The sequence below is a fragment of the Apis dorsata genome, unplaced genomic scaffold (assembly GCF_000469605.1).
Source record: "Apis dorsata unplaced genomic scaffold, Apis dorsata 1.3 scaffold_4, whole genome shotgun sequence".
NCBI classification, from domain to species: Eukaryota; Metazoa; Arthropoda; class Insecta; order Hymenoptera; family Apidae; genus Apis; species Apis dorsata.
The window spans coordinates 626509-641433 of record NW_006263307.1 but is presented as its reverse complement, the minus strand read 5'-3'; the positions used below and the strand labels follow the sequence as shown (position 1 = coordinate 641433).

The 14925-nt window shown below is 20.8% G+C and overlaps 1 protein-coding gene across 1 annotated transcript in view; it reads right to left on the bottom strand.

The window, feature by feature from the left end:
* Positions 1-14535, bottom strand: part of LOC102678325 — a 15836-nt gene extending 1301 nt beyond the window's left edge. Inside the window, exons 1-2 of the mRNA XM_006607300.2 lie at positions 14339-14535; positions 298-808 (exon numbers count right to left, since the gene is read on the bottom strand). Of these exons, the coding sequence (XP_006607363.1) occupies positions 298-760 (463 nt within the window). The 5' untranslated portion in view covers positions 761-808; positions 14339-14535. The remainder of the gene's footprint in view (positions 1-297; positions 809-14338) is intronic.
* Positions 14536-14925: the final 390 nt, after the last annotated feature.

The following is a 14925-nucleotide window of genomic DNA, read 5'->3' as shown; positions in this document are numbered from 1 at the left end:
TTAATAATTTAATTTAATAAGAATTAATGTTGCGTTTATACAATACTTTATTTGCTATTATTTTTTGTTATTATAAAATACTATAGTTTAATATTAAGTTATAAAAAGAAATTTTTGACTGTATAAAATAATATATTTGTAAAATTGTAAAATTTATAATATAAAATAATATAATAATAATAAATTTGCTTAATAATTTTTTTTTTAGATTATTTTATAAACTTTAATACAAAGAAATTAATATATTAATTATTTGTATTAAAATAAATAAAAAAATTGAATTTCAAAAAATTTTACCATCTCCAGCACGTAACATATCTAAGAACGTATTCTCTGTATTTCCACGTGTACGACCTTGTTTCTGTGATGGTGTCCCAAAACTCAGACTCTGAATATTGATTTCTGCTTTAAGTTGTTCTGGCGGTATATCATCTACTCGGAACTCATTTGGATCTTCAACAAACGCTTGCTGTAAATCACGCATAATCTTTTTGCGAATGGTTTTTTTCATAGATAGATGTCTTTCCAGATGTTTCACATCGGTTTCCGTTAAAGTTTTGCTATTATCACGACGTCGCGACTTCTTTTTCTTGCTGTTCTTAGGACTTTCCTCTTCACCAGAAGTTGAACCGATCGATACGGCACTGTCATGTCCTGGTGCTTTTTCTTCCATTTGAAGACGCGTATTCTCCCATTTACCAAATCCAAAGATATCTCGAAGATGGGGAATATTTCTATCAGCTGTTTGTTGTCTTGCCATTTCTTCTTATTTAAAATTCTTATTTAAAATTTGAGTGTAATTATTAATCTAAAAAAAATTGTTCGATATTTAAATATAATATATCTAATTAATCGATATAAATACTATATAAATATTATATAAAATAATATTAAATATTGTTTTACATAATACTGAAAAATATATATTATTACATAATATTATTAATACATATGAATTATAATTATGTATTACACTGAATTTATCTTGAAAGTTAAGTTTGAAATATTTATCAATCATTCTTCGCAGTTACTCTCAAGATAAAAAAGAAAAAACTGATTTATGAAGATCCGTTATTGTAATGTGAGTCAACAATATAAGTCTTATATGGTTATTTTTCCATTTTTTTCTCTTTATTTTGATAAATTATTGATTCAATTGATATAATTTTCATTATATAAACTTTATAAAGAATATAAACTTATAAAATATATAAGTATCTATGTAAGTATATAAAGTATATAAATATATAAATATCGAATAAAATTTTTCAAAAAGAACAATAACTTTCTAAAAATAAAATTTTAATTATCAAAAATATTAATATTGCATTAAATTTTAGAATTCAAATAAAAAATCATATTTGCATATTGCTGTATCGACAATTAATAAATTGACAAAATTCTCAAACAAATATAAATATATATAGATATATATACAAATGAATATTATATTTAAAATATCTAAATGCAAAGTAATCGAAATAAAGCATACGAAATTAGATCATGGTTTTAGTAAAAGATCTGATACAATAAATGTAAAATGGACAATCATTACTAAAAAGAGCATTAATAAGACACTCAATGTTCTTAAATAATAATAACAATTATGCGATTTAACATGAGGTAGTTTAGCTTGATTCAAGAATCGATAATGTAAAGTTTCACCTATATTTCTCTTGGTACGCTTTCCATCTATGTGAGAAATTTTATTTATACATACATATTTATACATAGAAACTTCTTCTTTCATTGCACAAAGAATGATTGAGAGCAAGTATATTTATAATTATATTTTAATACATAAATATGGATGTTTGATTGTTTTCCAATTGTATATTTTTCAATAGATTCAGAAATAAATCGAATATAAAAATATTCTTAATCTTTCTAGAGAAACATATTTTTTCACGTTCTATGGATAAAATTTATTGATTTTCAGATAAAAAAATTTTGATAATTTGAATTATACATTTTTAAAATATTAAAATATATTAATATAAATATATTAAAAATATATTTTTAAAATATATTTACAATATGAATTAAGAAAGAAAATAATTAGATATTGTATCAATTTTGATTGGTTTTTATAATTACAAAATGAATTTTTGTTAAGCTTGCAATGTCCGATATCAATAAAATAAACTATATTAAAATCTACTTAATAATTTCATAAATTTCTAGATTTTTATAAATTATTATTGAAGAGAGAAGAAATTTTTATTTAAGATATTAATAAAATCATTTTAAGCTATGGTTAATATTTATTTAAAGATATGAAATATCAATTATTATTATAAAGATATAATTCTATTAATCATGCAAATATAATCCAGATTATATCCAGCATATTACTAGTCTCGATGTTTGATATCGGTCACTTGAACTTCAACAGTGCATAAATTCTTATGATATGAAAAAAATAATTTCAGAACACAGAATAAATACGAATTTTGAGAATATTGCATTTTAAAATATATATATGTATATACACAATGTATATGAACAAATTAATAATTAAATGAAAATAATTATTTTTAATATTTTGTAGAAAAAATATTAGTTTTTATAAAAGATATATATATTACATAATTTAAATATTTTATTTTTTTTAATAATATAAAATAATTAAATTTATATAATTATTATATATATTGCATTTTATAATTAAAAAAATATCTTATATATTATAATATAGAAAAATGTTCGAATATGTCTCGAAAAAATTATTGAAATTCTTTAATATAGATTTCAGAATTATCTAAATAAAGTTTTTATCTTACTTACATATAAATAGCACATACATAAAGTATATATAAATTTTTTATATTTTGTTATATAATAATTCAGGCGAAAAAATTTATTTTTAATATTTTTTTATTTTTTTTATTTATAGAATTCAAGAAAAAAGCATTTCCTGTTTTGTAAACTGATCGAATCTTCTAACATATATATTAAGTTAACAATTATGAAACACTATGAATAAAAAAATTTCTCCCTAATAGGTTTTTGACATGAGATTATGCATGATTTTCCATAGATATTCTTGTGAATTCTTTCTTTTATCTCATAAATATATTAATAGCAAATGTTTAAAATGTTTCTTAACAGAAGTTATTAGTATATTTTATAAATATCATTGTAAAATATATATAAAAAATATTAAATAAAAATGATTTATAATATTTTTGATAATATTGCTCGCGAATAATAGTTGGAATCTTTGAAATTTATTTTTTTTTCTTATGTTTTCTAAATATTGCTTCATTAGCCACTATAATTTATAGACGAACCACTATTTAATACATTTTTATTATTTTTTATAATTAATTTCATGTAAGTACTGATATTATTCTAATTGCTATATCACAATAATAGAAATTTTCATTATAATTATCGTAATAAATTATTATAATATATGAATCTTATTTACAATTAATCAATAAAATAATAGAATGTAAAACATATAAAATATTAATAATAAAATATAATATAATAAATATAGATAATATAAATATAATATAAAATAATATATAATATATAAAATATAATATAATATAAAATAAATATAATATAAAAATATATAAATAAAAATGTTTCAGATTTAATTAATAATGATGAATAATAGTGTGGGCGATTTCCATAAGAATAGATGATAGTTCTTTATTTTAAAGTAAAATGGTAAAAGAATAGAGATAGAGAGTAAATTAATATATGAAATAATTAGCTGCAATATACCGTAAGCCGATAGTAAGTCTTCATGCATGAGATCGAAGCGAACAAGGCAGGAGAAATAGCATACGATTGATTCGTTATATAGTATAATATATATATAGTGTTTGGTCGAAAGTTCGAACGAGGTCTATGCTTTAATATTTCCGTTATTGCGCGCACGACATCGAGGTTATACCTTTCACACAGCTAAGTAATAACACAGAAAGTGATCATTCCTTTTCTAGTTAGCTCATAGATCATGATAGGGATTTTAACAAGCCTTTATCCGATTAATGTTTTACTGATTATACAAACTTTACTTGATTATTCCTTATTTCATTAGATTAATTTTTATTGTTGTTTAATGTTTTAGATTTAGATAATAATATTAATAATATTAATAAAAATTTAATAAATTATGAAAAAGTTATTTTATAATTGAAAAACAATATTTTTTAAGTCTTCTAAAGTGGAGAATAAAATAAAAAAAAAATATATAAAAATGTTTAATATGAATAATTTGAAACATATATGAAGATTCCTAATAAAATTAAATTATGATAAAAAAATTATTATGAAAAATAATAATTAGTGTAATTTAGAAAAATTAAAATAATTAATGATTAGATTAAATAATACTTATATTAAGATAATAATAAAGCAATTAATAATATAATAATTATCAATTGAACATGGAAATAATTTTATTAGATTTTATAATGTTTTTTTTTTCTTCTCGATTTGAAATTTTTTTTAAAAGAACTAGTTAATTAATTTTTAAAATAATATAAATAATCCTGATTTTAAAATATCATTGACAGATAACAATGTTCCAATCATAAAAATCATTTTAATTTGAATTTCAAAATTAAAATATGTAATTGTAATTAATTTGAATAATATAAGAGCAATAATATTGAATTAAATTTAAGATCTTTAAATATTAAAATACCTTATATATTATAATTCTTCTTATTATAATAATATAATATAATAATGCTTATAATTCTCACTTCAAAATTACATTTATGTTTTAATCTTATAATTAAATTGTCCAGTTTTAGAAAGTATGATAAATAGCCACATATATACTGCTACACTATAATTTATTCATTTTTACATAAAGATATTGCGAGCAACAATGAAAAATTTTCAAAAATAGAAGGAACTGAAAAAGGATGAACATTTAAATGCGTTATAGACTATGTGTTCAAGCTTATGGTCGCCGAACACAACTAAACATTGGTCCAATCCAAAAGAACTTTCTCTTTGAAATCCAGTCAGCCCTCTCAAATTATCCACAGTTCACCTACGCCCTTTAACTCTGAATCATTATTAAATTGTTCCTATGCGGATAATATAATTTTTAAATAGAATGTAATTCTTTATTGATAAAAAATAAAATTTTTTTATGGTCAACTAGAAATTAAATATTAACATGGTTATTCGTGTCTAAAATAAATAGTAATCTAAAGAGAATTTGATTTATAAAAACTCTGTATAAAAGAAAAATAATTAAAATAATTTAAACATTTTTCAGATTAATATAAATATTAAATAATTTGAAGAAATTATATAATATTATATAGCGTTTAATGTAAAGTCTCATATTTTTTTTTATGAAATCATTATCATATAATATATTTTTAAATTAAAAAGTTCAAAAAGAAATATAAAAAGAAATATAAAATATAAAAAATAACCAAGAGAGAGTAACAAAAATTAATTTTAATGTCAATAACGTAAGAAATCGTGTAAAGTTTACTATTATAGTTCATTGAACGAAGAACAAGACGAAGACGAAAAGAAGTTAGTTAGCTTACGTAAATGCACTTTCATTTGTTTTTTAAATATGCAATTCGATCCTGATTCAGTAGAAGATAGGTTTCTACCAATTCATTACGATTTAACTAATAACAAATAGAAATTTTATTTTTTATTTAAAAAAATCAAATATTTATTATTATTTAAATTAAAAAAATTCAATGCTCATTCAATCAACAAAAAATATTGAAAAATAATTAAATATTAAAAAAATTAAGTGTATAAAAATTTGAAATTTGAAAAATTCAAAAATTTAAAAATTTGGAAAGTTAAAAACTTTTTAAATTAAATAAATTAAAAAATTTAAATTTTGCAAATTTAAAAATTTTTTAATTTTAAATGATTTCAAATTTTGAGTTTTAATGAATATTTAAAAATTGAAATGTCATTTTAGTTAATATTCATTCATTCTTTCAAACACATTGGTAAATGAAAATTAATTAAAATTAATGAATAATTAATGAAAATTACTGAAAGATAAAGATGATAAAAATATAATCTTGACAAGTTTTATCGAATCTCAACTGTTCATTTCCGTTGACATAATTATATATTAATTCCCTTTTCTTCATTCTACAGTTATTCTGGAATGAAAAACGAATCCTTTCCCTTTCTTTACATAAATATTTATAACTATGTTTTCCAATTATAATTAATCCAATTATAATTATTAATCAACAAGAATTGATGATTGAAACAAGATTTATTTATTAAAATATTACATAACGAGTAATTATCTTTAATCTAAAAATAGTATTATATTTTCAACAAATGGAAATGGAAGAAGATTAAAGAAAATGAGGTTTTTTTAATAAAATAAACAAAGAAAATTGTGCTTATTGGAATCGTATTCATTTTTAATCAATATTGTAATTATATTCTCATATTTCTGTTTATTATTTTCTTATATTTCTCGATGTAAAGTCATCAAGGCGAAAGTGACATCATATTCTGATCACAAACCAGTTTTCACTGACTTTAATACCGGTTCTCTACAGTAGAACTCTGGAGAATATCAACACAGTTGTCAGGTGAAGTAGCCTCAAAAGGTTCACTATTGACTCTTTAAGTTCAGACAAATCTCAAAAATTGAAAAAAAATCTCTAAATAAAATGAATATCGAATTCATCTGTTTTGAACAAGTTTTTTCTTAAAAAAATTAGTTGGTCAAGAATAATTAACTGATAAGAATAAACTTGAAAATATATTATTTATTATATATAATATAATTAATCTAGAAAAAATCAAAATTTGTTCATTAAAAATCTTTTTATTAAAAAGTTAAATCATTAATAGGAATGTAAAAAAAAATAACATGATCGTGACAAACACGTGAGAGACAATATAAGGCAATTTATGTGCACGCTATACCAAGCAGAAACTTCAGTTTCTATTACATAAGAGGTAACTGACCGCAGTTCTCTTTATTTTTTTTTTTGCATCTGTTACTGGATCAACATAGACATCTAAATTCTAAACTAATTTTAAATTAATGAGATTTTTGAGATTTTTATCATTATATTACATTTAAAATTAAGAAATTTAATTTTTAACAAAAAAAGAATATAAAATGTATATAATTATGATACATTAACATTGCAATATAAAATTTTTAATTTAAATTAAAATTAATTTTTTAATAAATTTTATCCTTGAACATAAGATAGCTATGAAAAAGAATTCATACAAGATTTGAAATAGAAAAGAAAATCAATGATGTATTAAAATTCTAATATCAATGTTTTGATGAAGTTTAAAATTTAAATGAATTTAAGAAAAACTTTTTTATTGTTTATTAGTAAGAGATTCGACTTAACAATATCTCAATTCATATAAATTAAATTTTAAAATAATAGATCTTTTTAAACTTTAACTCAAAACAAAAGTTATGCATTGACAATTAGTAAAATCCGAAAAAATTGACAAATCAATTTTGTAATAATTATTAATTATTTTTTTATTCTATATGTCATAAATTATCTGTCAAATTAGCTATTACAGCATAATTATCATGCTTATACGATCAATCTAATTTTTCGTTTGATAAGTTTTTCACATTTCTTTTTGAAGTTAAATAATTAAGAAATCAAAACATCAAGATAACATATATATCGTAGAATTTATCACCTACAAAAGAAAAAGTACTATATAAACAATGTTCGTTAATAATAATAATAGAATATGATATATTACAACAGAAGATGTATTTCTATCCTTCCATATTATAATGATATATTTTTTCATATTTCATATTTTATTTTTTTTTTTTCTTAATTTTATATTATTTTATATTATTTTTTTTTCTTAATTTTTTTTTAACACTTTGATGGTAACATATATATTAATTTTTTATATTATGATTTAATTATTTTGATCAATATATGTTTAATAATAATAAAATGAGTAATCAAAAAGAGAAAACAAGATGTCATTATTTCTGGAAGGAAGTTTCGCGATGATTTCCTGTTTATCATAATTATCATAATATTGATCAAGAAACGGAAATAAAGTTAAAAAATCATCTATTCAGGCACAGAATAATGAAATTTTTTCTGATGCAAGATCATTGCAACAATCATTATAAGAATAACTATAAAATATATATAGAAGTGTTTGCATTATTTTTTTTTAATTTTTCCAACTTTCCATTACAATTTGTTAAATTTTAATAATAATATTGCAAAATAGAACGTGAATTATTATCTTATTCCACACTAGAAAATATATTTTTATAAACTTTTTAAACTATTGTTTTATTTAGATTTATTTTTTATTTTTATTTCATTTATTAGTTTTTTTTAAATATTTTTTTTAGAAAAAAAAATTTTAATCTAATTTTTAATATAAATAAAATTTTATTCTTGAATTATTTTTTCTTGTGATTTTTATCATATAAATATTTAAGAAAATTTCAATCGTGCAAGATGTTTTAATAATCTAGTAGAAATATTGATGTATATTCTGTAATTTTTTTTAATTTTTTGAAAGCTTAAAAGAATAAAAAATTAAAATATTTCATTTATATATGAAAAAATATATTTTTCTTATAAAAAATCAATACAACTTTATACTTATTCTATTGAATTAATCTTTGATAATCAATACTTCCAGTTTTGATAATCAATATGCCCTGTTTTTGATTTTATGCATTATATATTTTATGCAATTGAGTGTACAGTTATTATATTGCAATTTTAAACAAAATAAAATGAAATTTTAATAAAAACTAGAAATATTATTTGTCAAAAAAAGTTAGATAGTTGTTTACTCGAACATTCTCATGAAATTCAATGAAATTCAATTCAATTGGAAAAGAGCATATTGATTCAGTAGTTCAAGAAGTCAAGCATTCGCACGTGTTTGTACCTTTTTCTTTCTTTGTAGATATTGGATATTGTATGTTGGATGCTGTGCGAAACCGTTATGCAACCTGCAGTGTGTAAAGCGGTGTTTAGATACTCAGATTCCCGTTGCCTTGTCCTCATGTTTTGGCATTTGAAGAATAACTATAGAAAACCATAAGCTATAAACCTAATTATAATATTATATGTATTATATAAAATTTTTATTATATATTTTATACATAGTATATTATATAAAATAATATTTCTTTTTAATTTTTAATTGAAAATTTAGAACAATGTAGAATGATAATTTGTTAATGAAATAAAAATTATAAAAATTATAATAAAAATTTTAATAAAATTTTATTTTAATAAAATAAAATATATAGGAATAATATTTTTGATATTTTATATGAAATATTGATAAAGCATTTATTCTTAACGATTAAATGAATCATGAAAAAATATTTCATTAATAATTTAGTTTTCATATTTTTTTTATATTCATTTTTTAAATTTACGATCAAATTTGTATTTTTAATTCAATTAAGATTTTGAAATTCTACTTCTTTGATGTCAAATAATACTTAAATGATTAGAATCATGAGAACTGTTGTTATTTACATGAAAATTCATATTTTTTATGTTATATAAACTTATTATTTAAACTTTTATTATTATCATTATTATTATTTATTATATTTATCATTATAATCTATATTTATAAACTCGCTTGAATTATTTTATTACTTAAAATACAATTTCTTAAATTGTAGATATAATGGTTATTGACTTTAATAAAATATATAATATTATGGAGCAGTGAACGTGATAGACTTCATCATCAACGGAGTTATCAATTATCATGAACCTATGTATCTCTGTTTCTGTATTTTCTTTTCCCTTTGGATCACTTTTTTCATCATGCTTTTACTCATCCTTCTTCAATTATTTATTCGTTTTCAAGCAAATAAGTTTTTTTATTATTCTTTATTCCTCGCTCATTTTTTTTCTCTTGATTTTTTTTGATTCTATAATTCTTGTTTTTATCATTTAAGAAAATCTACATTTATATTAATTTACAAATTCTTTCAATATTAAAAAAAATTTAATCTCTTTTCATTTTTTTTTTCATTTTGAATTTTTTTTTAATTTGTTCAACAAATTCCCATTATTTCTGTTTCTTTATATATCTTTATTTTATTTATAACTGATAGTTTCTATATTTATATCTTGTTTCCTCTGGAATCGTTTTCATCACAAAAAAGAAGAAGATAGAAAGCTGTGATGCGATTTATGAGCAAGTTTAAAGCTTCCGGATGTAATATATCACACTTGCTTTCACACTTGCTTTTAAAAATTATTACTCTAACTTCCAAAAAAAGAATTTAACATCCATTATTCTTTCAGGTATCGAAAATTAGATTCAAAAGAGATTATCTTATAGCATTACATAAGATATGCACCAAATATCAAAAACCATGTTTATTTTCATATAAGAGATTCAAATTTTTTTTCTAAGTGATAATAGAAATAAAGGAAAAATAGGGAAAAATTTTTTGATCCAAGATGATCCAATAAAAAAGTAAAAAGAAAAGAAAAAATTATTTGACGAATCTTCATATATAGAAAAAATATTTATAGAATTGAAAAGAAGCTAATTAATAATTAATAATTTTGATTATTGGAATTGAACAGAAAAAAATTAACATAAGATTATTTTTCATTATTATAAAATGTTCTTAGATTGTTAAAAAAAAATATAAATATGAAGATAAGATTCTGTGACATAAAAAATATTCAGATTCAATTCAATTATAAGCAGAAAAAAATAATTAATAAAAAGAATTCTTTGCTGAGCATTTTTTTAATTAAAATTCGAATTGTCATAATTTTCAGATACTTTAACGAGCATTTTTTTGTTCAAAAAAAACTTCTTGCTTATAAACTTCTGGCTTTAGTAATTGATTGTTTTAAGTAATGATTATCAGTAAAATAGATGATTATCAGTAAAATAATTTTGACGATGACATTATCAGCATCTCCATGATTCATCATTGATGAATGATTTTCCATTTACTCTCGAGAAGTTATAAAATCATAAAATATGGGACTCATAGCCATATTATATGACATTACATTTATTTCCGGTTACTTATTTAAAAAAGAAATTTTTTCATTTATAAAATTAATTTAATTTTATCTCTGAAATTTATTATATGATATTCTTATGGATTTTGATTAAATATTAAAGGTGAAGATTATGAACAATTTTTTTTTATATGTATAAATAATGATCGATCGATGTATAATAAAAATCATTAAATTCACTAGCATTAGCATTATACATTGATAAATTGAATTATTATATATTTTATATCTTATGACTTTTAAAGTTTAGTCATATTCATAAACTCCAGTCATTGAAGTTATAAATGTTGCGATAAATTTGACAAATGTATCTATCTTTTTCAAATTAATTTTTAAATTCCTATTCTATAAGAATACTCTATAAAACAACATTCTATTTCTTATTAATTCTATTTTCAAAATAACTTTTCATATTTCACTTTATTATTTATTTATTATATTTTTATGTCTCATTTTACTACGTATCTTTTATTATTTAATTACATATATGTTTTCAGCGAATTCTAGCAAGGAATAAACTTCTCTCATATGATACAATTCGTAACAGTGTAAGAAATTACGAAATAACTAAGTCGATTGCCCAAGATGTTCTATGTCCGGTAGTTTCTCTTTGTTCCACTTGCTGACTTCAGGATAACCAGCTATCCTTGCCTTTATACATCCATACATACATATGTATATATACGCTCTTATTTCAAGTTGTAATTATACGATTCTGTATTCTGTGTTGCCAATTCATTTAGATTGGATTATATTTTTCTTTGTGAAATTTCATACAACAGCCGTATAATTTTCAATAATCATTGTTTCTTTAACATATTAATATCTTCTAACTATCTTTAATAATCATTATCAGTTTTAATTTTAATTTTAATTTATTCAATATTAATTTATGAAATATTAAATAATCAATATATTATATTTTGTATTAAATTATAGTATTTTATATTGGAATTTTTGAATGATTTATTATATTATAAAGATAAGAATGAATGTTATTAAAAAATAGATTTAATGACGCCTACGAGCTTTTCATTTTATTAATAATAGCATGAATTTCTAAATGCATGATATCGATCAACGCTGTTGACATTGTTATTAGAAATAATTATAGTTTAAAATAAAGGTCATAAACTATGGAGGATCAATCAGGTATTCTTAATGGGAGCTAATCACTAAACTGTAAGTTATGCATATTATAAACTTCAAGCTATATCTTATCTGTATTCATGTGAATATTTTAAATTTTCTATCAATGAAATGACATTTACTATGAGAATCTGACATATAGCATTATTATAGGATCATTAAATTATTATTCAAATATAAAATCGGTGATAAAAATAATTATAGAAATTTTTAAAAACACTGAGGTGTCTTTAAAGGTCAATTATAAAGGACTATTATTGATGATTAATTATCGATCTAATCAATGACCTTTAATCTTATTTAAATTTAAATTTTTTATAGTGCAAAGAATTAATTATTAAATAATAATTAATAAATAAATAATTTAACTTATTTATTTTCTTTTTTTAAGATCTTTAAAAATTAATTTTGAAAATAAAGTAAGTTGGACCGAATTATATGATAAAACCTCTTTGTATTTCCTCTAAAGCAAATGATCTTCAACAATAGCTGGAAGTCGACGGAGTGTGCGTGTACTTTTTTCAGGTCAGAGTTCATGCTTGGTTGAATTTCAAGCAGAAAGAAAAAAGGAAAGAGATTACTATCTATGCGTCGAATAACATAAAAACTTAAATTTCAGCAACAGTTAATTAAACTTCTAATAATTTTTCATATTTAAAATGTTTCAAATGCAGTCTATGTTTAAATATTATAATCTTAAAATAATCCAATAATAATAAAAATAACGATTAATCGAAATGTGTGATGATTATAATTGAATAATTATTAATTAATAACGTAAATATTTCAAAATTATTTAAAAGATTCTTATAAAATTATTAATCAATTAAAATTGTAAAGATATATTTTTAATAATTCTGTTATTTTTATAAAAAGAAATGAAAAAAATTTTTTATTTTATCTAGATTTACCATCATTAAACTCGACTTCCCATTCCATTCGACTATTCCCGCCAAGAATTCTTGTTCTATTTCACACGAGTGACAGGCAGCATCAAGAAACAATATTAAGGTCAAACGGAAACGGATATTAGAAAATATAAGAATTAAGATTGTTTTTCCGCATTACAACGATGATAGTTTTAAACTCTCAAAAACTCTCGAATCGATAAAACGACATCATTCAAGCGGCCTCGATTTCATCAAGGATAAGGTCTCTCGGAGTAGATTCCAAGAGAACTCTAGATTACTTTCGCCATTCTAAATGCGTTCAAATTTCTAATAAGATATTCTACCGTTTTATATTCAACATGATTGACGTCGACAGAGAAATTCATGGGAATAACATGAACTCATATTGCTCTTACTACAAATCGCGATTTTGTGATTATCTAGTAAATTTAAAAATTGTTCGAGTACGTGTTTTATTATTTATTGTTTCTTTTTATTATTATTAATTTTTAATTAAATGTTTTACATAAGATAAAATAGATAAAATTTTATTTTGCAAAAAGTTTTAATTTAGAAATTTGATATTTTAAAATTCAAAAATTTAAAATTTTGAACTTTAAAAATATAAAACTTAAAAACTTAGAAACTGATAATTTGATAAATATAATAGTTTAATTTGAGAATTTTTAATTTAAATAACTTAGAGAATTTGAAATTTAAAAATTTAAAAACTAAACTATAAAAACTAAACTAAAAACGCTTAAAAATCTCAAAATTTGGAATTTTCTTATTTAACATATTTTTTAAATTTTTTATGTATAGAAAAATGGATTAATTAATTTAATATCTCTTAAATATGATTATATAACTACGAAAATTAATTATCCGTTAGTCAATTTATTTAAGAGAATTAATTGAATGATTGATAAAATGAGAATTAAAATTGCATAATTTCAATTATTTCATTAAACCTTGACACAATATATATATGTGATTTTACTTTCTAGGTGTAACAAGATGAATGTATATTTAATAAGGTAAGAATCGTGGCGCGCCGTTAGAATCAGACACTTGCTGATGTCATCTATTCAAATATTCAAGTGATAGTAGTGGCTAAGGGAATAAATTACACATATATATACAAAAGATATATCAAATATTTTTATAAATATTCACAATATCTATTTATAAATTAAGAGAATTATTATTTTAATCTAAATTTTAAACAAATAAAAAATTCTTCAATATAAAATTCATCACACTCACCGGAAATATTTTTTGGACTCAAATTATAAATTATTTTAGAAAAAATGAGTATTTTCAATCTTGAAATGATGTTATAATCACTATCAAAAGTTACAAACGCAAGTACGAGTTAATATCGATTCAGAAAAGCCACTAACACATAATCCATGATTGCGAGCGTACAAGGGCTCGTTTAAGACTGGAGAATGCAGCGAACAGTACGTCAATGAAAGAACGGTATTGCCACCACTCTCTCATTCGACCATCTCCTGCACGTGCGCATGCAACACGCACGCGTACACATTGCTCTTAAATGTGGATGAGTGTGTAGGGTTTGCCAGTTTGTCCTTTTCCCAGACTCTTTTCAGCATGATATAAAAGTATCGATTCGATTGAACGTTTTAATATTTTTGTGTGTGTAATATTAAATTATTTTTTTGATTCTTACAAAATAATCTTTAAATTTATAATGACTAATATTAATTTACAATCTATTTTATTGATAGTAATGGAAATTTTATACGATATATATTGCTAAATTTTATGATTCATTCTTGAAGTTCTATTTCTACTACCAAATTAAATTTTATCTTATACAACTTTCAATT